The sequence below is a fragment of the Eretmochelys imbricata genome, chromosome 18 (assembly GCF_965152235.1).
Source record: "Eretmochelys imbricata isolate rEreImb1 chromosome 18, rEreImb1.hap1, whole genome shotgun sequence".
Taxonomy (NCBI): Eukaryota; Metazoa; Chordata; order Testudines; family Cheloniidae; genus Eretmochelys; species Eretmochelys imbricata.
Genome location: NC_135589.1, coordinates 5438120 through 5460238, shown reverse-complemented (window position 1 = coordinate 5460238; position 22119 = coordinate 5438120). Strand labels below are relative to the sequence as shown.

The 22119-nt window shown below is 45.9% G+C and overlaps 2 protein-coding genes across 2 annotated transcripts; one reads left to right on the top strand and one right to left on the bottom strand.

Annotated features, from left to right (window-relative positions):
- Nucleotides 1-188: 188 nt before the first annotated feature.
- On the top strand, nt 189-4508 carry GUCA2B (guanylate cyclase activator 2B). The gene is made up of 3 exons (XM_077837045.1): nt 189-263; nt 2688-2877; nt 4441-4508. Exons 1-3 carry the CDS (start codon nt 189-191, stop codon nt 4506-4508), a joined length of 333 nt encoding a protein of 110 aa, XP_077693171.1.
- A 5097-nt stretch (nt 4509-9605) lies between these two features.
- Nucleotides 9606-13818, bottom strand: GUCA2A (guanylate cyclase activator 2A). Its single transcript, XM_077837384.1, has 3 exons — nt 13747-13818; nt 10191-10377; nt 9606-9670 (listed from the first exon to the last, which is right to left on the bottom strand). The coding sequence occupies exons 1-3, from the start codon at nt 13816-13818 to the stop codon at nt 9606-9608; spliced, it is 324 nt and encodes a 107-aa protein (XP_077693510.1).
- Between the last annotated feature and the right edge of the window lie 8301 nt (nt 13819-22119).

Sequence of the window (22119 nt, the reverse complement as noted above, 5' to 3'; positions counted from 1 at the left end):
TATAAAGCTTCCCTTCCATTTGGGAAGAAACAGGCCTGCCTGCTAGAGGAACTGAGTATTTAGAATCCAAAGGAGCAGAGAGAAGAGAGAAAAGGAGCCAGAGAGACACTGGAAAAGGAGAGCGAAGCACTCAAATCAAGAAAAAAGCCGTAGCTTGAGAAGAAAAGGGAGTAGAACCTGCGGGTGCCATGAAAGGCATTGTTTTCCCAGTAACTGTTATGCTTCTGATACTGGTGCCCAGCTCCCAGCCTGTCTATGTCCAGGTGAGATCATGGGCTCTCAGGCCTCTGTTCTTTAATTATTACAGATTCATCAACTGTGATGCAAGGGAGCATGGTTAGAAGAGGAGATTATAAAGTAGACTCATAGGTTCTAATCCTCACCATGCCACAGCTTCAGCAGGATGCACAGGTTTCATTTCTCCGTGCTTCCATTTATCTGTATAATGGGGTTTTTATTTATAACGGGGTTTGTATTTATTTAGGTTTGTGAGACTTGATCGTTTGCACAAATGCTTTGGACTCCTCCAATGAGAGATGTTCTGGACTATAAGTGCTAAGTGTATGCCTGATGGTGGCCTGGCATGTGCCTGCTGCCAGGCACCTCCAGACATAGTGATTAGGGACATCTCCTATTTCACAGAAGGGGCTAAGTTATTTCTGGCCCACCTGGCTAATCTGCTTCTGGGCAGAAGTTCCTCCTGCAAATAATCAGCTAATTTATGTGACAGAGCCTGCACAAATGTCACATAGGGAATAAAAAATGGACCTAAAGGCTATTAAATCAAAAGGGGTGTGGTAAATAAGGCCAGATTATCAAAAGTACTCAGCACGCACTCTTGGGGCCTTTGGGAACAACGGGAAGCGGTTGGGTGCTGTGTTATTTTGCAAATGTGACCCAAAGGGGGCGGGTGAGTGTGTGCGAGAGAGACAGAGAACAAGAGAGAGAGAATTCTGTCTGTGCTCAGACCCCAGCAGGAGCCCATGATCACTGAATTCCATTGCCATTTCACTAACTTCATTGGAATGCCAAGGTGTATAATATCATCAGCTGTTCATCAAGCCTCTGCGTGTAGGGCAGGTCTGCCAGGAACTGTTATACAGTAGCTCCGCTTTGCTTTACTCTTCTTTTCCCCTTCTGGGGCAGGGTGCTGCTGATTGTGAGGTCACCTCTTCCTTTTCTCCCAAGCTGATCCTGAGCTCAAGGACTGTGGGTGGGAACAGATGGTTTTCTGTGAAAGGAAAAAAATCTCCAACTTCCTGTCTGCCTTGTGGCTGCAGCAATGGCTATTTTTATACACGATGAAGCCACATTTAATTGAAAACCTGTTTTTGCCTTTTCTCATATCTTTAATGTGCTGTTTGCCCCTGGTTCTCTTTTCTTATTCTACTGCCAGTAACAAACCAAATGTCTTGCCAAGAGTGGCCACGTGCACACACTCACGCAGGAGTGTAAGAAGCTCAGCTCTAAACATCCAGCTCCTTGCACTTTGAGCCCAGCCCCGTGGGCAGGGCTATTACCTGTGACTGTACAGAATGTTAAGTTCATTTGTATTTTTTAAACCCTGTGTTGATATTCACTGATCTTGGCTTCACCCTGTCACTCATGAGACCTGAATGCTTGTGCAATTCAGTTGCGAAAAGGATTCTAGCCCTTTCGCTTGGGCCAGATCAGCTTCCCCAGGTTCAAACTGATTTCTCAAGGCAAAAACCCCACTGACACTGTTCATTTGTGAAATCCCTCTGCCTGCTTTCATTCCATATGTCCTTGAAGCCACATGACCAACAAAGCATCTTCGGCAAGATGGTGACTGACATCCATGTGACTTTGCAATGTGCTTTCAAGGGCTGTGTAGGGTAAACAAAGTACCTGACATATGGCACAGATCTTGATGGCACATTGCAGAGATGCATAAAAGATGCTTTGTGAGGCATGTGGCGTCTGTGGAGTGTAAACAGAAATAATTTTCAAATAAATGTTTCAACTTCCATTCTAAAATCTGGCCGCTCTGCAGCCCAGGAACAGACATTCTGTCTGGTGGGAAAGGAAGGGGGCGATGAGTCAAGCTCTGCTCCTCCAAGCCCTGCTACTCCACCTAGTCTGTTTCCTCCTACCTACCCATCCCTCTCCCACTGGACTGCAAATGCGTAGTGTTGCCTATCTGTTAAGCATCGTCTGATGCTGGTACCAAGCTGAGTAGAAACAGTAGTCACCACCACAGGGCTGGGCCAGCTTTTACATAAAAATACAGGACTCTTTTTGGACCACAGCAAAGGACAGGGTTCCTCCTCATGGAGTGGGTACATTCTTCATTCTCTGTCCACACTCCAGAGCAGATGAGACTTTTAGCTGAAGGGTCTGGCAGGGATAAGTGCAATATTGCATGCAGCTGCTGCTGTTCAGTACGATGGGTAGAAAGCCTCTGGCTAGCTGATTGGCCAGCTTGGTCACATGGTGAGGTGATCTCAAAGGTCTCTGTACTGAAGAACTGCCAATTGGGCCACAGTGAGTGCTAATCTAACAGGCCCCCTCCTGCGGTTCCAAAATAACTCAACAGCGAGCACCATCCTTTCCCACTGGAATGTAACGTTGTGCACGTGTTTTGGCATCACTGGCTTCTGGTGACGCGAGAGGGATCTGTGTAATGACTCTTTGCTTGACATATTGCTTTGGTTCTCTCTAAATAGGAGGGGGAATTCTCGTTCCCGCTAGAGACTGTGAAGAAGCTGAAGGAACTCTTGGCTGTGAACACCACAGCCAGTCCCCGTATGATGGCTAGGACAAATTTCATTTCTGTGTGTGCAAACCCGGAGCTGCCCGAAGAATTTCAGCCCGTATGTCAAAGGGACGATGCACCTGCCATTTTTAACAGGCTGAGTACGTAATGCCTGCTCTCAAGCTTCCCGTGTTGCCCCTGTAGCTCAATCGCAAACGTTTGAGAGCGGCAGCCAGAAGAAACAGAACTGCACTGTTCCCCCTAGGCTCTCGGCCTGCTGCTAGAGCAGCTGATAATAGCGTACCCATGAGCTTTCTGCAGCAGGCAGTCCCTGTAGAGACTGCGGCAGTGTTGAGGTTGACACTAGCTAGCACAGAGATTTCTGTAGTGACACCTGCTGATGCAGGAGTTACCTGAGTCAAGCTGAAGCGACCAGGGGATAGCTCCCCCAGGGGAATTGTTCTTGCTACAACTTAGCTGAGTTTAAAGCCAGAAGGGACCATTGTGATGATTTAGTCCAGTGGTGCCGAACCTTCTTACACTGGAGGGCCATGTAACCCTAAGCACACCCTTGTGTGTGCCATGCAGATTCTATAGATTTTTAATAAGCTTTACAGTCACCTGTACTGATTTCTATTTTACGTTCATCTTGTTGTGTATGTATTTAGATACAATACTGTACAATTAGAACCAACCTGTTTACACATTTGTGTAAACTAAAACGTTGTAAACATGACGACAAAACGCCAATGAATCGGCCGTTAGTGTATTGTGTTGACACAGACTGCAGGCCTTATGAAATCCTCTGGTGGGCCGTAGACAGCCTGTAGGTTGGGCACCCCTGATCTAGTCGGACCTCCTGCATAGCCCAGGCCAGAAAATTCTCCCAGTGATTCCTGCATGAAACCCTATAATGTTTGTCATTGAATTTTATTTGCTCTCTGAGCACTGCAGAAAAAAAATTCTAACACTACAACTCACTAGATCAAGACTGCTATAAGTGGCCCTTCCCAGATAAGCACCATCCGGACTAGACTCTCTCAGTCCAAAGGAAAGATGTGTATCCTGAATGTCACCAAATCCAGACTCCAACATGTGAGAACAATCTAGCTGTTAGCTCAAGCGCCAGGTACTAAAGGGCTCTTTCATCTAGCAGAGAAAGAATGAGAACTGAGGGCTGGAAGCTAAAATCAGACATGTTCAAATCAGAAATAAGGCAAAATGTTTAACAGCAGGGGTGATTAACCACGGGAACTATGTACCAAGGGAGGTGATCGATTCTCCATCTCTTGATGGCTTCAGGTTGAGTCTGGATGTTTTTCTGGAGATGTTTTAGTGAAACACAAATTAATCGGCTCAATACACGGATAAATGGGTGAAATTCAACGGCCTGGGATATCCAGGAAGTCAGGCTACATGATCTAATAGTCCCTTCTGGCTTTAAACTTGATAAATCTTGGTTCTGTACAGCACAGGTTTGGGCTACCGAGTGTTCCTGGTTCAGTCCCTGAATAACTATTTCCCCAGTGTATTGGTAAAAGATTTCGCTCTTCAGCTCAGACTTTACAAGGTGCAGTTTCCCTTGTTGTTTCGTTTGGGTGACTATTAAAGCTCCCAAAGCAGCAGTGAGAAGGAGTCTCTATGTCCCCTGATGTGCTTGCTCAATTCCCCTCCAGAAATGCCCTGACAGTATCACTGAAATATTCTCTTTTCTTTTTGAACAGACGTGGCTGTCCAAGACATGGATATATGCGAAATCTGCGCCAATGCAGCCTGCGCTGGTTGTCGCTGAGGAAGGATGAAACCACGTATAGGGGGCCAGCCAAGCCCTGCAATCTCTGCATTTATCCTGCAGCATCATTTGCACTGGCAAAGCTATTCTCTTTTAGGCCAGGTCTCCACTACCACCCACTTTGGTATGACTTATGTGGCTCGGGGGTGTGAATAAGCCACCCCCTGAGCAACGTGAGTTACACCGACCTAAGCGGTGGGAGAGCTTCTCCCGCCGACACAGTGACTTCCTCTTGCAGAGGTGGATTTATTATGCTGATGAGAGAGCTGTTCACCAGATGCGGTGCAGCTGTGCCAATGTAGTGCGTCTAGCGTAGACTAGCCCTGAGAAACACGAAGAAGATCCCCTCCCAACATCCACGCCAGGGTCACGGCTTCACTTTCCTCAAAGCTTTGTTAGGATGGGTGGGAGGCTTGGGGAATCATATCATCTCCTGTAAAAACCTTGTGAGGTCTAACGCTGCGTGTGATTGTCTTCACCTGCACTCGTGGGGTTAAAGACAGGACTGGTTCAGTGTCCATTTAGTTGTCTTAATGTTGCTGATCAGCCTGAACCAACCACCTGCCCTGCCGCCCTCTGCAACCCCCCCATCCAATATTCCCCCCCCAAGAATTTTTCCCAGGAGGACCTGTGACCTGACCCCAGCAATAATAAATTCCTTAGCATAGATGCTGAGCTGCAGAACACTGACGATCTACCACCGGCAAGGGGGCTTTCTCCTCCTGCCCAGGGCAGCATCAGCAGTTTCTTTCTCTGCTTGGCAGTGCTTGGCCCCTGAGCTTAGAAGCAAGCCACTCTCATTGTTCCTGGGTTTGGTCTATGGGTATCCAGGGTTCCAGGACATTTCCCTTTCTTTGTGGTATCTGTTTTTCTAAGATGCAAGAGGCTACTCAAGGGAGACCTTTCTATAGCCTGGTGGGGTTCTGGCAAGTTGATGGTTAGTTGCTAGGCTCCTCACACCACTCCTATCTTTTCTTTACTGCTTAAGTTATGTACGTATAGTAAAGGATTTGTGCATGAGATTGTGCTGGCTGTGTGCATATGTCTTCCTGGGTGTTACATGTATGTGCACCCCTATGATGTGGATGTGTTTATAATAAAGCTATATAATTTCATCTAGGGATAGGTGTATTTTCTGCCATTTGAGATCTGTGAGCCTTAGTTTTTTTCGTTTGCGTTTGCTGCTCTTCTGCTGCACCTTCACTGACTTCTTAGTAATAAGACTGTAGTGATAACTTGTGCATTTACCTCTCAATACTGCAACAAGCAGGTACACTTTAATATTTCACACAATCCAGGTCTTGTGGTGTAATTGCAGTTGAAATATACATGAGGAAAACACAATTTTTCTACATTTACAGAGTACAATACACATCCTTGTCAGGTGTCACCCGGTTTGGTTTTTATCACCGTAATTTTTAATCTCAATAGTTTTGAGATAACAGCTCCTGTACATTGTTATGCTGTTCTTCTGTATATATTAATAGGTGCATTTTTTAATTGTAAAACAAATCGCTGTATTTTGTTAAGGTTTGTGTGGCTAAAAATAAAGTCTTGTTCACTTACCATATTCTGTATATCAGCAAGTTATTTCCCACTTACAGAAAAAGATGTAAAGAAGCATTATAGTTAAAAATAAGTAAATAAATAAACAATAGTCCGGACATTCTTACTTGTCAGTGGATATTTTTTCTGGTTAAGTGGTACTTTGGTCACAAATTCATACTAGAAAATTGACACTCATTCATGCACACAATAACTAATGTTTCTTTTGTAATTAACATTATCATTAACAGCTGGCTTTTTGTGGCAGGTCTAAGTATCAAAGTCTGGCTATAGTGTACCCACCCTGCAAAGCACAGATACTCTAGTTAAGTGTCTATCTCACAATGTTTGGAATTAGGCAAATCAAGGTACCCTCATTTGTTTGCATGGAAAATAAAACCCAACTTTCCTTTGATATTTATGTCTTGCTGACTTGCACACATTATTATTTGCTGAGTCTCAGTTGAAGGTTGATCCAAGCGCTTCCTGTATTCACAGGTATCCACGTTAGGTTTCAGTTTCCTCCTTTACTAAATCTTTCATGACTCTGGCTTTGCCTCCAGATGTGTGCGTCCAAATATGAATTTCCTTCTGTGACATCTCTATGCTACTGGTCATTCACACCTATCCTGGTTAGCAATGGGTAACATGTGGGTGGTCTGGAACCATGCGTAGTTGTAATTTGGATAAATAGGAAATTTAGAAGCTTATTTTGGTCTGGAATTTAGAAGGGAAATCTGTCAAATCTTTGCTTTCCTATCAGATTTCCAATACTTGCTGGCTTTGATCAGATTAGAATAACACAAGGTCAGCCTGAAACCAGGGTATGTTGAGGTTCTGGGGGAGAAAAGGTAACTAAGCTTTAGGTTTGAGAAGGTGTGCAGCTGAATGAATTCAAGATGATTGCTTGAAATGTTGTAAATAATGATGTAAACGGTAGTAGCCCCTTGTTCCGCAAGACCGGCTGGGAGCCTCAAAGCCCCCCCGCTATTTTTAGGGGGGAGGGATAGCTCAGTAGTTTTGAGCATTGGTCTGCTAAACCCAGGGTTGTGAGTTCAATCCTTGAGGGGGCCATTTATGGATCTGGGGCCAAAAAAAAAGTGGGGATTAGTCCTGCTTTGAGCAGGGGGTTGGACTAGATGACCTCCTGAGGTCCATTCCAACCCTGATATTCTATGAATGCATGTGGAAAAGACATCTCTGGTTTCCTGAATAAACACAAAATGATATTTTTTGTCATTCCTATCTGAGTCAGGGGTTGAACGTTGGTTTGGAGAGAGGTCCAAGACAGAGATGTAAAATAGAATTTAGGTCTCTGCACAAAAATAGAATTTAGGCCACAGGTTGGATTGTTTTGTTGGAAGACAAAAGAGCCTGTGGATGGCTGGAGGCCAGAAGGGCAGACTGCAATGTTACAATAGTTTTAAAGGGAGAGGACGTGGTGTTGTTTATTTGTGGAAAGTGTGTGTGGGAAGGCTTCTGACTATGTTTATAAGCTGCTATGCATGAAATTCAAGTTTGCATGAGCGTGCTTTACACAATCATTTATTGCTCTCTCTGCTCCATGTTCTCAAATTCTGAGAGTAAATAGTGAGGGTGAATCTTCACTAGAAAGAAAGGTGAAAGAACTCCCCTTGGGGACCACTCAGAGGGGAGGGTGGAACTGGCCAGTCAGCTGAAGAAAGACAACTCACATTATTGGCATAGTTCCCACACAATGCAGAGGCAGAGAAAAGAAATACAGCATGTTACTTATGCTGGCCATAGGCCATGTTTCTCCACAAGTGGACAGTCCTGACCCTCAGCCCCTTGTCAATTCATTTAATTGTATTTTTTTGGTGCTGGTGAAGTTGCTGGACAAAGAGACCTAGATAGAAGGCTGAAATCATCTCTCCACGAGACATGCCTAGCCTGGGCAGTGTCAGTCGACACTTGCCCCACACACTGCTCTGCTAATTTTCCACAAAGCCTGAGCTGGGGGGACCACTTCTGCAGGGAGAGAGCCGTTCCCTCTCCAGGCTTCATCAGTCTTCATGCTCTCTACTGACGCAGCCCCCTAGGGGGCTAAAGATGATGTAGGCACCTGCCCATTGGGGTAGTTAATTGAAAAATGTGTAATGCTTTTCCTATCCATTCTGCCTAACTCCTGATGTGTGGGTCTGTCTGCAGCATGGAGGAGCAGTTGCTGCCATGGTGCTGTTCTATTTTGTTCTGACTGGCTGGTCCTGACGCAGGAGTTGAGCTGGCTTGAAATTTTTCAGATGAATATTTTATTCACCGAAAAATGCAGTCCACCAAACCTATTTGTGAATTTGGGTCAAACTCAGGCGACAGTTTCAGCTGGGGGTGGGGGGTGGAATTCCCCAAAGTCAAAATGTTTCATCTCAACAGGTTTTAAAGGAAACATTCTTTTTATTCTGAAACAATGTTTTATTTCCAAGTGGAGTTAGATTTGTGTTTAAAAAGGAAACGTAAAAATCACTTGCAAACTAAATGAAAACATAGAAAAAAATTGTTTTGGCTTGAACAAAATATTTAGTTTGATGGGCAACAACATTTTCTTTTTTGTTTTTTTTCCTTTCAGTGAGAAAAAACAAAACAAACATGAAAAATATGTTTCAGGTCAACCCCTACCAGATTGTTTGGTTCAGCCACTAAACCAAAACCTCAGTTATTTGCTCACCTGTGCTCCGAAGGAAACATTGACGTGGGAAATTATTTGTGATCAAGTATGGGCAGCTAGCCTGCAGGATCAGGCCCTGACCCTGAGAATCTTGCAGAATCAGGTTCCAATGAGATTTCTGGACTGGGGCGTTCGTGAGGACAGCTTTTATTGACACGCTTAATTTTGGCCCTTATGGTTCTATTCCCGGTCTTGGCCTAAAATTGGAATTAAAAAATCCTCATCCAAAGATTTTTCAGTGCTCAATGAAGGTTTAATTTCTAGCTAAAATCTCAAAATAGATGAAGGTTTGAAGTGTATGTTTGAAGAAAATTAGTGCTTTGCCTGTTCCCTAATAAATAAATGATGGGTTTATGGAGTGGGGAGCAGGCCTGGTGGACAGATAAGAATGAACACCATGTTGCTGGCTCTTCTGTGGTTTAGCAGTGTTGCCAACTCTTCTGAATTTATTGTGCATTTTGTGATATTTGGTGTATTGTAAAGCACCAGCTCCTGGAGTCAAGTGATTATGTGAGAGTCTATCATTTAAAACACAAACTTAAGTTTCCGTCCCTCATAGTAGAGGAGAAAATGTCTAAAACATGGCCGGAGTGTTCCCTAAGGCTCAGAAACTAGAAGACAAATAAAAAACCCCTCCAGATTTATCATTTTTTATTTGTGAGGTGGGGTCTGGCTAATGATTTTCAATGTTCAGTGCTGGCAATACTGAAGCTGCCATGAGGGAGAGGTGTTGAGAAGATGGAAGGAGTCATAGTGTCACTGTCTTGTCTTCTCGGGTCAGCAGAAAGCGGAGGTTGAAGGGCAATGGAGGGCGCTGGAGCAGTGCTGCTGTAATACCTCCCAGGGCTGGAGGCTGAGGAAGACTCTCTTCAACAGCCGGCACATGCAGCAAAAGCACAAATCTCACAAAGCTCGGGGGAACTTGCAATGGGTTCTAAAATCAAAGACAACAGATAAGGTTAGGGCTGGCTTCTCCCTTTCCTCTAATGCCAGGGGCACTCCAACTGCTGACAGTACCACAGACCCTTCCAAGCCATGGTGCCTGGTCAGTACATACCTGTCACACTTCACAGCCAAACAGAGAGCCCCTTTGCTCTGAGGGGTGGGACACAGGCCTCCTGGAGGGTGACAGAGTCTCTGAGGGAATGTACATGAACCACAAGGGGAAGGAAGTGAAAGAGCTGCACGCAGCTGATCAACACTGAATTTCTCCTGGGAGAAAATCCTCCCCAAGACAGAGAGAGAAATGGGAAATCAAACCCCACACTGTAGTGGGAATCCGATGGCCTCACAATGTTCAGCCTGGAGACTCACAGGGTACTAGAGCGTTGGGGCATGTGGGGAGTAGAGTGTGCTGAGAGTGGAAAGGCAAAGCAGCATTGTGGGATGCTTAGGGCAGGATTTTTCCCTACTGAACATGGCTGGCTTCTAGGGTACCAACAGTAAACACCTACGTAAATCCTGAAATATCTGGTCAGCGTCTGTTGTGTCACAGAGACTCAGGAACTCCGTGGGAAGGTCAGGGCTGGCACACAGAGGGGCGGATCTGGCACTAAGCAGCTGAGGATTCCTGGTCACAGAACTGTCCATGAGGTCTTTCAGCTTCTTCACAGACTCCAGGGAGAATGAGAACTTTCCCACCTGCCAAAGAGAGACACACACTGAAACTCACTCTGTCCCTCTTCAGTCTACAGCAGTTTGAGAGTCCTAGAGCCCTGTATATGGATTAAGTCTTTCTTCTAAGAAGGCTACCTTAGTAGAAGCCCACACATTAGCCCAGATATCCCAGCATAAGTCTCCATACAGCCATCTTTACCCCCTTTGAGCAGAACCTTAATACACAAATAGACCCTTTATTTTCAGTGGGATACTCATGAAGTGTGACATTACTCAGCAGGAGCAATGGTGGCAGAATCTAGTCCCTGATGGGGCCAAATTACTCTTTGTTACACTGGTGTAAATCAAAAGTAACGCCACAATTTGGTCCATTCCCTGGATTTTATACCCCAAGCTACAGAAATCCTTGACTGTTCCAGGGCAGTTGGATAAAGACTGGTGCATGCAGGAGAACTCAACTTTATACGTGTCTTTGAACCATCTGGCACTGGACACTGCTAAATTCAGGCTACTAGATTAGATGGAGCCTTGCGTTGTTCTGTTATGGAAATTCCTTTGTGCACAGAAGGAGGAGGCATCCATGACAACACAGGGTATTTGCTCAGATGATGTGGGACACAAAACATGGTGATATTCTCCCATTGAATGCATTAGTCAACTTCCCAAAGTTCCTCCACTGCTGCACACACCTTTCCAGCCTTCTCCTCCACTTACCTTGGCCACTGTCCCAGGATCCCCCACCTGTCTCACCCACATCCCCAGCACTTTCAGCTTCCAGAGAATCTCGGGCTCTTCACTCGGCTATCTCAGCTTGGCTGAATGAAGCACAAGGGAGGTCCAGTGATTGCAGAGTGAGTCAGCAAAGCAGCTGGCATTGTCATCTCCTGGCCTTCAGACTCCTTTTTCTAATGAACTGACCTATGTTCTCCCCTGATGTAGCATGGCAGTCTGACCTTTACAGGTTATAACCGTTGTGTTAGGAGAAGCCAGGTTCAGGATTGCCACCTTCTGCCATTTATTTACAATAGTTTCCCTTCACTTCCTGACTGCTGTTTGCAAAGCATTAAAAACGGTGCAGAGTTATGTCAACTTATTACTGATACTGCTCTACTCTTATTGTGGAGCTCTATAAAAGGGCTGTTGATACACTGGAGAGGGTTCAGAGAAGGGCCATGAGAATGATTAAAGGGTTGGAAAACCTGGCTTTTGTAATAGACTCAAGGGGCTCAATTTGTCTAGTTTTAACATAGAGAAGGTTAAGGGGCAACTTGACCCTAGTTTATCCATATCTATATGGGGAACAAATATTTAAGAATGGGCTCTTCAATCTGTCCGAGAAAGGTCTGACACAATCCAATGGCTGGAAGTTGAAGCTAGACAAATTCAGACTGGAAATAAGACATACCTTTTTAACAGTGAGGGTAATTAGCCATTGGAACAATTTACCAAGGGTCGTTGTGGATTCTCCATCACTGATCATTTTAATGTCGAGATTGGATGTTTTTTATTTAAAGATCTGCTCTACTTCGGACAGGAATTATTTCAGGTCAGTTCTGTGTCCTGTGTTCTACAGGAGGTCAGACTAGATGATCACAATAGTCCCTTCTGGTCCTGAAATCGTGGCGTGTTTTAATTCACCCTAGAGATGGTTGCATTTCAGTGTAAAGTGAGGTGATGCCTATGTCTCTGTGGTGACATTTATCCTGACCAGAGGGAAAGCAAGCTTTCAAACTAAGGGATGACAGTGGTGGATAAGGCATATGCTGCCCTGTGCAGATGGCTGAATGTCACCCATAGTGTTTGTGTGGCTTTGTGATCATTTGGATAGAAAGGTGCGATATACCAGTGTAAGATTAGTTATACTCGGGACAGTAAACATTTATATAATCCCAGCCTCTAGAAGGTGCCTGAGGAGATAAGGGAGAGGAGAGGAGAGTCCTATGGAGTATCCCTCGTGGGACCTGCTTCTCTTTGCCAAACAACCCCCAGCAGGAAGGAGTAGGATCAGGAGGCGGATGAGAGCCACCCTCTGCACTTCTACTGTCCATCTGAGGAGGGTGAGATAGGATGCTGACATGTATCTGAGCAGAGGAGTCACACCATGGCCACATAAGCCTGAGCAGGCCTTACAGATCACTTGTGTGAGCAAGTGCTGACATACCCTGATGTAACCAGGCCTACCGAACCATGGCGGTTCCACGATGCACCACAATGTGCCACAGGAAGACATCATGATGCATCAAGGGAAATGTACTCTGTCCATGGCCTATAGGGTAGAATGGGAGCATGAGGCACCCAAACGACAACTCCCATGAGGCACTGCGGCAGCTCAGGAGGACACATACATTAATATTGACCTGAATAAAACACTTGTTTAGATTTTCCTAATGGAAAATTCAGCCAAAATCCCTCTTTTCCTGAAGGAAAGTGTTGATTTTGAGGAAACCTTATGCTTTATTAGATATTTTTGACTAGGCTTTGTGATACTGGTCATTAAGTTAGTGTGTTGTATATGGGTTTTTTTTCTAATCCCAAATTATTTATCCTCCCCACCTCTTTCCTAAATAGATTTGCCCCTTGTCTGACACATAGGCTGCCTGCTGAGTTTTATCTCACTGCACCTTTCTACATTCTCAGTTATTTCTGAAAAAATTCAGGCACTAGTTTAAAATCAAACCCAGGGACCTGTTAAACCCAAATTTATGTACTGAAATACCTGGGGCATCATGGTTACTGCAGTTATAGGGGACAGAGGGGGACAAGCCAATAGCCACCTGCCTAGCAGAGGAAGAAACTGATTATGATCATGGTTATAAGTGTTATTTGTATTATTGATTGCAGCACCAAGAGGGTCCATCAAGATCAAAGCTCCATTTTGCTGAACAAACAGAGTAAGAGAAACACCCTGCCTCAAAGACCTTACAACCTAAATGCAAAGGACTGGCGCAGAATGTGGAGAAGGGCTTTAACACATGAGCAGGGTGACAGGGAGTGGGGAAGGGATATAAACACAGGCAAAGCGAACGAGGTGGTGGCTTGCCAATGTCACGTCTTTTGTTTGTTTATTTTTTGGTTCGTTGATTTGGGTTTTTTAAAATAAACATTGGGCGGGGTTTTGTTCCTGAATTGGCACGCGCTACACAACTGGGCCCGCTCACATTGGAATTTATTCCTTACACAATTTGGTCAAAGTTAGCGAATCAGTAGCTACCTCCTGCATGACCAGCCATATTGCACGCTCATCGCTTCCTGCCCTTTTGGGGTATTATTAAAGATTAAACTAATGATAGACTGTCAGAAGCGCGGGTATTTTCCAGTTTGTTGCCACAGGCTAATCCTGCTTAGCCCTATGTGATGCACCTGGGGCTGCAGGAGGAATTAAAAAACTCTTACCTGGACTGTGACACAGTCAGAGAAAGCTGCCAGGGTGCACAGACACAGAACTGCACTTAGGAGAGCGTTCATGGTGACCAGAAGTCTCGGGAAGTGCCTCTGAGCTCTCACCTTGCCTAGAAGTTCTTTGGACCTGGTTTCCTTTAACCTGAAGACAACAAGGTGTGATTTTTAAAGGGTTCCCCTGTGGTTACTGTGTAACTAAGACACCACTGTCACTGGCTAGGGTCAATTATAATCTCCTTGGCAAAGAGCCAGCTGAACTGCCTGCATGGAAATGAGGCCAAATAAAAGATAACAATAAGCCTTGATCATCCTGTTTGAAGTTTTATGTCTGTTGCTTGGTGTTTATGCTTGAATTCATCACTGTAAGCCTCTGTAGCCCAGCTGTGATGGAGATCAAAGGCAACCAATGGCCCAATACTGCGAGCTGCTCAGTGCCTCCTAGGAGGTGCAGAACACTGTCAGCTACTAGTGCCTTCACTGGATTCAGTACATGGAATAACCAGGTCCAAGATGTGCTGAGGATGCACTTCACCCCCATGCAAAGGGCCAGCACAGGACCGAGACATCTCTGAAGTCCTACTTAGTCCTTCACAATAGGGTCTAGATGGCACTTCAGCGATGCCTAGGCCTTGTGCTGGCTCTACGTACTGCGTGACAGTCACCCTGAGTGTGAAATCACTTGCAGTTCCCCTAAGGGACAATGTGCAGTGACCAGGGTCACTCAGCTGCTGAGGAAGATGAGTGGGATGATTGGAAGGGGAAAGTCTGTGTTAGGGAAATGTGGATTCCAGGGCCAGCCCAGCAGGGTGCTGAAAGCACTGAGAAAGGCAAGTGTTCAGGGCGCCTCTAAAATTCAGGCTGTCTGAATATGGATTTAGGTGCCTACATTAAGGCACCAGCACTCCCATTTGAAAATTTGGCAGCTCAATTTTAAATTCAAACAAGAAAAGTTGTTTGTTTGCTTGTTTTGAATGCAGGACCTTAGATTCTGCTTTGAATAGTCCCAAACTAGTTCTGCCACTTAACCAAATGGTGATGAGAAGACACTGTGATACTTATAGTTAATGCCACGTGTTCATACACAGAAGCTGGTAATTAGTGTACCACTTAAACAGAACACAGATGCTGGATTTCATTGTTTTATTGCTGTCTATTGTTTTCCTGCCTAATTGGAGCCACCCCTAATTGCAATATAGCTTGTAGCACTAAACTCATGCTCCAGTATAGCAAAGCATTTCAGCACACCCTTAACTTTACATACCTGAGCCCTCCCATCCCTATTCGATTCGATTTTATGCTAGGGGTTTAATTTCAGAAACACTGGGGATGGGCTAAGTTGTGTCAGCATATAGAACTATTATTTGTGATTATATTATATCCTGTGAACTCAGGGGCAGCTGGGGGGGTGGGGGTGCACAAAAAGTGGAAGACATAATGGAGTATATAGACCTCTGAAAAGTCAGGGAAACAAAAGTCTGGGGAGGGAACAAAAGTCTTGCTCCATAGCCAATGATGCTTCTCTTCTCTTCTCTTCTCTTCTCTTCTCTTCTCTTCTCTTCTCTTCTCTTCTCTTCAGGTTCTTAAGCTAACCACCCTCCCCTCCCGCCTTCAATCACCGCTTGCAGAGGCAACAAAGTCATTGTTGCTTCAAATTAATGCATTCTTTATTAATTCATCACACAAATAGGGGGATAACTGCCAAAGTAGGCCAGGAGGGGTCGGGGAGGAGGGAAGGACAAAGCCACACTGCACTTTAAAACTTATTGAATGCCAACCTTCTGTTACTTGGGCAGTCCTCTGGAGTGGTTGGGTGCCCGGAGGCCCCCCACCACGTTCTTGGGCATCTGGGTGAGGAGGCTATGGAACTTGGGGAGGAGGGTGGTTGGTTACACAGGGGCTGTAGCGGGGGTCTGTGCTCATGCTGCCTTTTCTGCACCTCAAATATATCCCGGAACATATCAGTTTGATCCTCCAGCAGCCTCAGCATTGACTCCTGCCTTCTGTCAGCAAGCTGATGCCACCTATCATCCAGGGCCGGCTCCAGGCATCAGCTTTCCAAGCCAGTGCTTGGGGCGGCATTCAGAATGGGGCAGCAGTCCTTGTCCCGTGGTGGCTTTTGGGCGGCAGCTCCTCTGCTCTTCCAGGCATGGCGGCAATGTGGCAGCAGCTCTGCCGCTGGTGGGGCAGTGGCAATTCGGCAGTGACTGCTTGGGGCGGCAAAATTGGTAGAGCCTCCCCTGCTATCATCTTCAACCCGCCACTTATTATCTTCAGCCCGCCACCTGTCCTCACGTTCATATTGTGCTTTCCTGGACTCTGACATTGTCTGCCTCTACGCTTTCTGCTGGGCTCTTTCAGTGCGGGAGGACTGCATGAGCTCAGAGAACATTTCATCGTGAGTGCGTTTTTTTCACCTTCCAATCTTCGCTAGCCTCGGGGACGGAGATGACAGTGTGAGCGTTGAAACATTTGCAGCTGCGGGAGGAAAAAAAAGAGAGAGTAGTAGTTAAAAAGACACATTTTAGAGAACAATGGGTTGACTCTTCCAGGGTGAACCTTGCTGTTAACATTACATAGCACCTGTGCATTCGGGACAAGGTCGCATTTTGCCTCTTCTATTGAGGGTCTGCCAGTACGGTGTGAGAGATCGCACATGCAGGGCCGGCAGGCAACAGAATTTGGCTTGCAGGCAGCCATGGTAAGCCACAGTCGTTTGGCTTCTTTAACCTTCATAACGTGGAAATGGTTTCAAACAGCAGCGCCCTCCTTTCCCATACCAAGCAGCCGTTGGGTTGGCCATTTAAAAGGAGGGGCTGCGGTTTTCAGGTTAACGTGCAGCACAAACCCAACTAACCCCCCACACACCCAATTCTCTGGGATGATTGCTTCACCCCTCCCACTACCGCGTGGGTAACAGCAGGGAAGATTTCTGTGCAGCCATAGGCACACAGCCCAGCAGGAACGGCCACCTCTGAATGTCTCCTTCATAAAATTCCCTGATTTCAACCAGGTGACCATGAATGACATTACTCTCCTGAGGATAACAATAAAGAACGGGTGTTGCTTGAATGCCAGCAAACACTGGGACCATACACTACCATGCTTTGTTATGCAATGACTCCAGACTATGTGCTACAGACCTGGCATGGTAAAGTGTCCTACCATGGAGGGCGGAATAAGGCTGCCCTCCCGAGAAGCCTTTTGCAAAGGCTTTGGGAGTACATCCAGGAGAGCTTTATGGAGATGTTACTGGAGGATTTCCACTCTATCCCCAGACACATTAACAGACTTTTCCAGTAGCTGTACTGGCCGCGAATGCAAGGGCAAATTAATCATTAAACACGCTTGCTTTTAAACCATGTATTATATTTACAAAGGAACACTCACTAGAGGTCCCTTCTCCACCTGGCGGGCCCGGGAGCCCTCCTTGGGTGGGTTTGGGGGGTACTGGCTCCAGATCCAGGGTGAGAAACAGTTCCTGGCTCTTGGGGAAAACGGTTTCTCCTCTTGCTTGCTGTGTGCTATCTTTAACCTCCTCCTCATCTGCCTCATCCCCAAAATGCGCATCCCTGTTGCGTGATAAGTCACTGATGGAGTCAAAGCACAGGGATGGGGTAGTGGTGGCTGCATCCCCTAGAATGGCATGCAGCTCATCATAGAAGCGGCATGTCTGGGGCTCTGACCTCGAGCGGCCATTTGCCTCTCTGGTTTTTTGGTATGCTTGCCTGAGCTCCTTACGTTTCATGTGGCACTGCTGTGTGTCCCTGTTATAGCCTCTGTCCTCATGCCCTTGGAGATTTTTTTGAAATGTTTGGGCATTTCATCTTTTGGAGCAGAATTCTGATAGCATGGATTCGTCTCCCCATACAGTGATCAGATCTCATACCTTCCTTTCAGTCCATGCTGGAGCTCTTTTGCGATTCTGGGTCTCCATCATGGTCACCTCTGCTGAAGAGATCAGCACTCACCTGCAGCTTGCCACGCAGGCCAAACAGGAAATGAGGTTCAAAAGTTCGTGGGCCTTTTCCTGTCTACCTGGCCAGTGCATCTGAGTTGAGAGCACTGTCCAGAGTGGTCACAATGGAGCACTCTGGGATAGCGCCTGGAGGCCAAAACCGTCGAATTGCAACCACACTACCCCAAATTCAACCTGGCAAGGTCGATTTCAGCGCTAATCCCCTCGTCAGGGGAGGAGTACAGAAATCTATTTTAAGATCCCTTTAAGTCGAAGTAAATGGCCTCGTCGTGTGGACGGGTGCAGGGTCAAACTGATCTAACACTGCTAAATTCAACCTAAACTCGTAGTGTAGACCAGGGCTTTGTTAGAGAAGGCAAGACCAACGAAACCTGCCTTTCCCTAGAAGCAGAAGGTGGAGAGGTTTGGGATGGTCCTTGGTTCTTGGGGAGCTCATTGCACAGTCTTGGACTGGCTCCTGAGAAAGTATTGCATCCTGCACAGATGAGCTTTACCCTTATTGTAGAGTCCCATGGGGCCAGAGGAGTGGAGGGCTTGTTGGCCATGGTTTCCATCCTGGAGCTTAGCTGGTCTGTCATAAATATAAAGGGAAGGGTAAACACCTTTAAAATCCCTCCTGGCCAGGGGAAAAAACCCTTTCACCCGTAAAGGGTTAAGAAGCTAGGATAACCTCGCTGGCACCTGACCAAAATGACCAATGAGGAGACAAGATACTTTCAAAAGCTGGGGGGAGGGAAAAACAAAGCCTCTCTCTCTGTCTGTGTGATGCTTTTGCCGGGGACAAAACAGGAATGGAGTCTTAGAACTTAGTAAGTAATCTAGCTAGATATGCGTTAGATTCTGATTTCTTTAAATGGCTGGTAAAATAAGCTGTGCTGAATGGAATGGATATTCCTGTTTTTGTATCTTTCTGTAACTTAAGGTTTTGCCTAGAGGGATTCTCTATGTTTTGAATCTAATTACCCTGTAAGGTATTTACCATCCTGATTTTACAGAGGTGATTCTTTTACTTTTTCTTCTATTAAAATTCTTCTTTTAAGAAACTGATTGCTTTTTCCATGTTCTTGAGATCAAAGGGTTTGGGTCTGTGTTCACCTATGCAAATTGGTGAGGATTTTTATCAAACCGTCCCCAGGAAAAGGGGTGTAAGACTTGGGAGGGTTTTGGGGGGAAAGACGTTTCCAAACGGACTCGTTCCCAGTAACCGGTGTTAGATGTTTGGTGGTGAAAGCGAAAGTCCAAGGACAAAAGGTAAAATAGTTTGTACCTTGGGGAAGTTTTAACCTAAGCTGGTAAAAGTAAGCTTAGGAGGTTTTCATGCATGTCCCCACATCTGTACCCTAGAGTTCAGAGTGAGGAAGGAACCTTGACATGGTCTTATCGACAATGTCTACACTATGAGCTAGAGGCACGATCCCCAGCTCATGTAGACGTATTTGGACTAGCTTGATGAAAGCTAGCCTGAGTATAAATAGTAGTGTAGCAGCTGATAGCTGTCATGTTGAGTATGTACCCACAGGTTTCAGGTGCATTTGTACCACTGCCTGTGTGACCAGCAGCTACACTGTCGTTATACACCCGCTAGCTTGATGAGAGTGGCTACCTCGGGGACCCATTAGGGTGGCCACTCATGCATTCCTGGAATAATGGACATTCTGGTACTTCCAGGAACAGTGTGGGCCTCCTCTTGCCATCTGACCCTGCCCCCACCAGCGTGACCTTGGACGAATGGTTCATGCTACGTCATGATGCATTTGGGAGGCGCCATTTTTAAAAGCAGGCAGCTTGCGTGTGAGGTCGCAGTGGCAGCAATGGAGTGGCATGTTCCTCAAAATGGTGTCCCCCTTCTGATACCAGACATCTGGTTTTGTCTGAATACTGGATGGGGGACAAAAGCAGGACTGTCCAGTTTAATACTGGATGAGCTGCTTGCCTGCTGAGGATGTTCCAATTGGAATCAGAAATTTGATGGAGTCTGGTATTTTCTTTGATGCAAGCTTGTTTATTTACAAAGAGTGTACGAAGTCCTGAACACAGAAGAAATCAAGAACAAAGGAGCAATTCCCTGGATTACAGTCCCAGGCCTCTTTATCCAACACCAGACTCAAAATCTCTCTCTCTAGCTTTTCCAGGGTCCACAGTGTGCACAGGCTACTGCTTGGCTTTCTTGCTTTTTGCCTCAACCCCCTCCCTCTGTTTTGTCTGTTCTCAATTTCTGTGTGTCCTGCCTTAGCCCCCACCACACTACTCAGCAAAGGCCTCTGCCCACTCAGTCCACACTTGTAGCTGGGCTCAAGCCCTCCTTTTGTCTTAGGTGGGGGTTTCTGATGAACTCATCCTGAGACTTATGGGAACTGAAGGGTACATTCACACCACTCTCCATGAGGTTTGTGATTCAAGCAGTCACCAGAACCTCTTGGCATAACACTATGGTTTCTGTGATGTCCTGGCCCTTTCGATGTTCCAGGCACTCTATATTCCCCCCGTCCATCTGTGATGTTATTGACTTGAATTGGGACCATATAGATCATTGTTGCAACCAAGATCCTGTAGTGGCACCAAATTGTGTATAAAGGGGGTCAAATAAGGTGTCTAAGATGAGGTTATGGTTTGCTGGTTAGGATTATGCTATCTGTTTGCATGTATCGTTTTTGTATTTAAAGATATAGGTATTGGCTCTATACTGTTTGTATTTCAAACTTATGCTGTGCTTCTGGGTGGCACCCCAGACAAGTTGGTGCCAGCTCTGCCTAGCCTGCTTGATGGCCCATTAAGGACCATCAGCTATACAAGTGACCCATTGAGAGAAGGCAGACACGCCTTGGGACTCAGCCAGGTAGGCAGGGACCTGCCTATGGACAGAACTCTAAGGTGTTTCCAGGCCATGGGATGGGCAGCTTGTCCTTGGAACAAAGAAAGCAGAGACCACATGGCAAGAGACTATAGAAAGCTGCTGCAGCTCCTCCATCTTGTCTTCAATCCTGCTTCCTACCTCTGGAGGGACTTTGCTACACTGAAGCTTTGAACCAAGGACTGAAAGACCCATCCCAGCTGTGGGTGTTCTCCAGAGACTGGATTTGAACCTGCAGTTTATTCTATCACTGCTGCAAGCCTGAACCAAGAACTTTGCCATTGCTGTATGTCATTGATTCCATTTAACCAATTCTAACTCTCATCTGTATTTCTTTCCTTTTATGAATAAACCTTTAGATTTTCGATTCTAAAGGATTGGCAACAGCGTGATTTGTGGGTAAGATCTGATTTGTATATTGACCTGGGTCTGGGGCTTGGTCCTTTGGGATCGAGAGAACCTTTTTTCTTTTACTGGGGTATCAGTTTTCATAACCATTTGTCCCCATGACGAGGGGCACTGGTGGGGATACTGGGAAACTGGAGTGTCTGAGGGAATTGCTTGTGTGACTTGTGGTTAGCCAGTGGGGTAAAACCAAAGTCTTCTCTGTTTGGCTGGTTTGGTTTGCTTTGGTGTGCACAGAAACCCCAGCCTTGGGCTGTAACAGCCCTGCTTGTAGCAATTTGTCCTGAACTGGCACTCTTGGTTGGGTCCCACCAGAACCAGCCTCGTTACACCATCTCCAGTGCAAAGCCTCGCCTTCATGTTAGTTTCAGTTTTGCAGCCAGAACAATAAAGCCACCACAGCATCATCTCCCTCTGCGTCTGTCTGTCTCCTACAATGCAGGCCCTAGAAATACATTTGGCATCGAGGCTTTTATATCCCTCCAGTATTCAGTGCTCCCATTGCCTGCCCAAGATGAAGGAAAAGTAATCAAATAATACTATTGAAAAAAGAGGTTAAGTTCCCCCAGAGGTACATGGTGACAGGCAGCTCTTTGCCCCTGGGACAGTGTGAACCAGTTAGCTAGAGAGAGGGAAGGAGGCAAATGGAAGCAGAATAAAGGAATAGGCCGCTGCCTGCCCAGAGCTTGTGCAAACAAAGAAGCCATGAGTACAGGCATGCAGCCATATTGACTGGCCATGGGCTAGCAGACAAGCAGGCAGGTAAGCAGCTTAGGTTGCACTGAGGGTCTATAGCTAGCAGAGGGATCCCAAGAGCATCCAAAGGTGCATATAAGCACACAGCCAGGAGAGGGTCATGAGTCTGTAATGAGACGAATCAATTAAGGTGGGCTATTATCAGCAGGAGAAAAAAAAACTTTTGTAGTGATAATCAGGATGGCCCATTTCAAACAGCTGACAAGAAGGTGTGAGTAACAGTAGGGGAAAAAATTATAATGGGGAAATAGTTTTTACCACCTTAACTGATTGGTTTTGTTACAGTCTGTATGGCAACACCCATTGTTTCATGTTCTCTGTGTATATATAGCTTCCTACTGTATTTTCCACTGCATGCATCTGATGAAGTGGGTTTTAG

Excerpts from the sequence above, each read along its gene's own strand:
- GUCA2B (XM_077837045.1), top strand. The coding sequence starts at position 189 with ATGAAAGGCATTGTTTTCCCAGTAACTGTTATGCTTCTGATACTGGTG. Across the intron at positions 264-2,687 it reads CCCAGCCTGTCTATGTCCAG|GAGGGGGAATTCTCGTTCCC; the intron begins GTGAGATCATGG and ends CTCTCTAAATAG. Across the intron at positions 2,878-4,440 it reads TGCCATTTTTAACAGGCTGA|ACGTGGCTGTCCAAGACATG; the intron begins GTACGTAATGCC and ends CTTTTTGAACAG.
- GUCA2A (XM_077837384.1), bottom strand. The coding sequence starts at position 13,818 with ATGAACGCTCTCCTAAGTGCAGTTCTGTGTCTGTGCACCCTGGCAGCT. Across the intron at positions 10,378-13,746 it reads CTGACTGTGTCACAGTCCAG|GTGGGAAAGTTCTCATTCTC; the intron begins GTAAGAGTTTTT and ends TCTCTTTGGCAG. Across the intron at positions 9,671-10,190 it reads CCAGATATTTCAGGATTTAC|AACCCATTGCAAGTTCCCCC; the intron begins GTAGGTGTTTAC and ends CTTTGATTTTAG.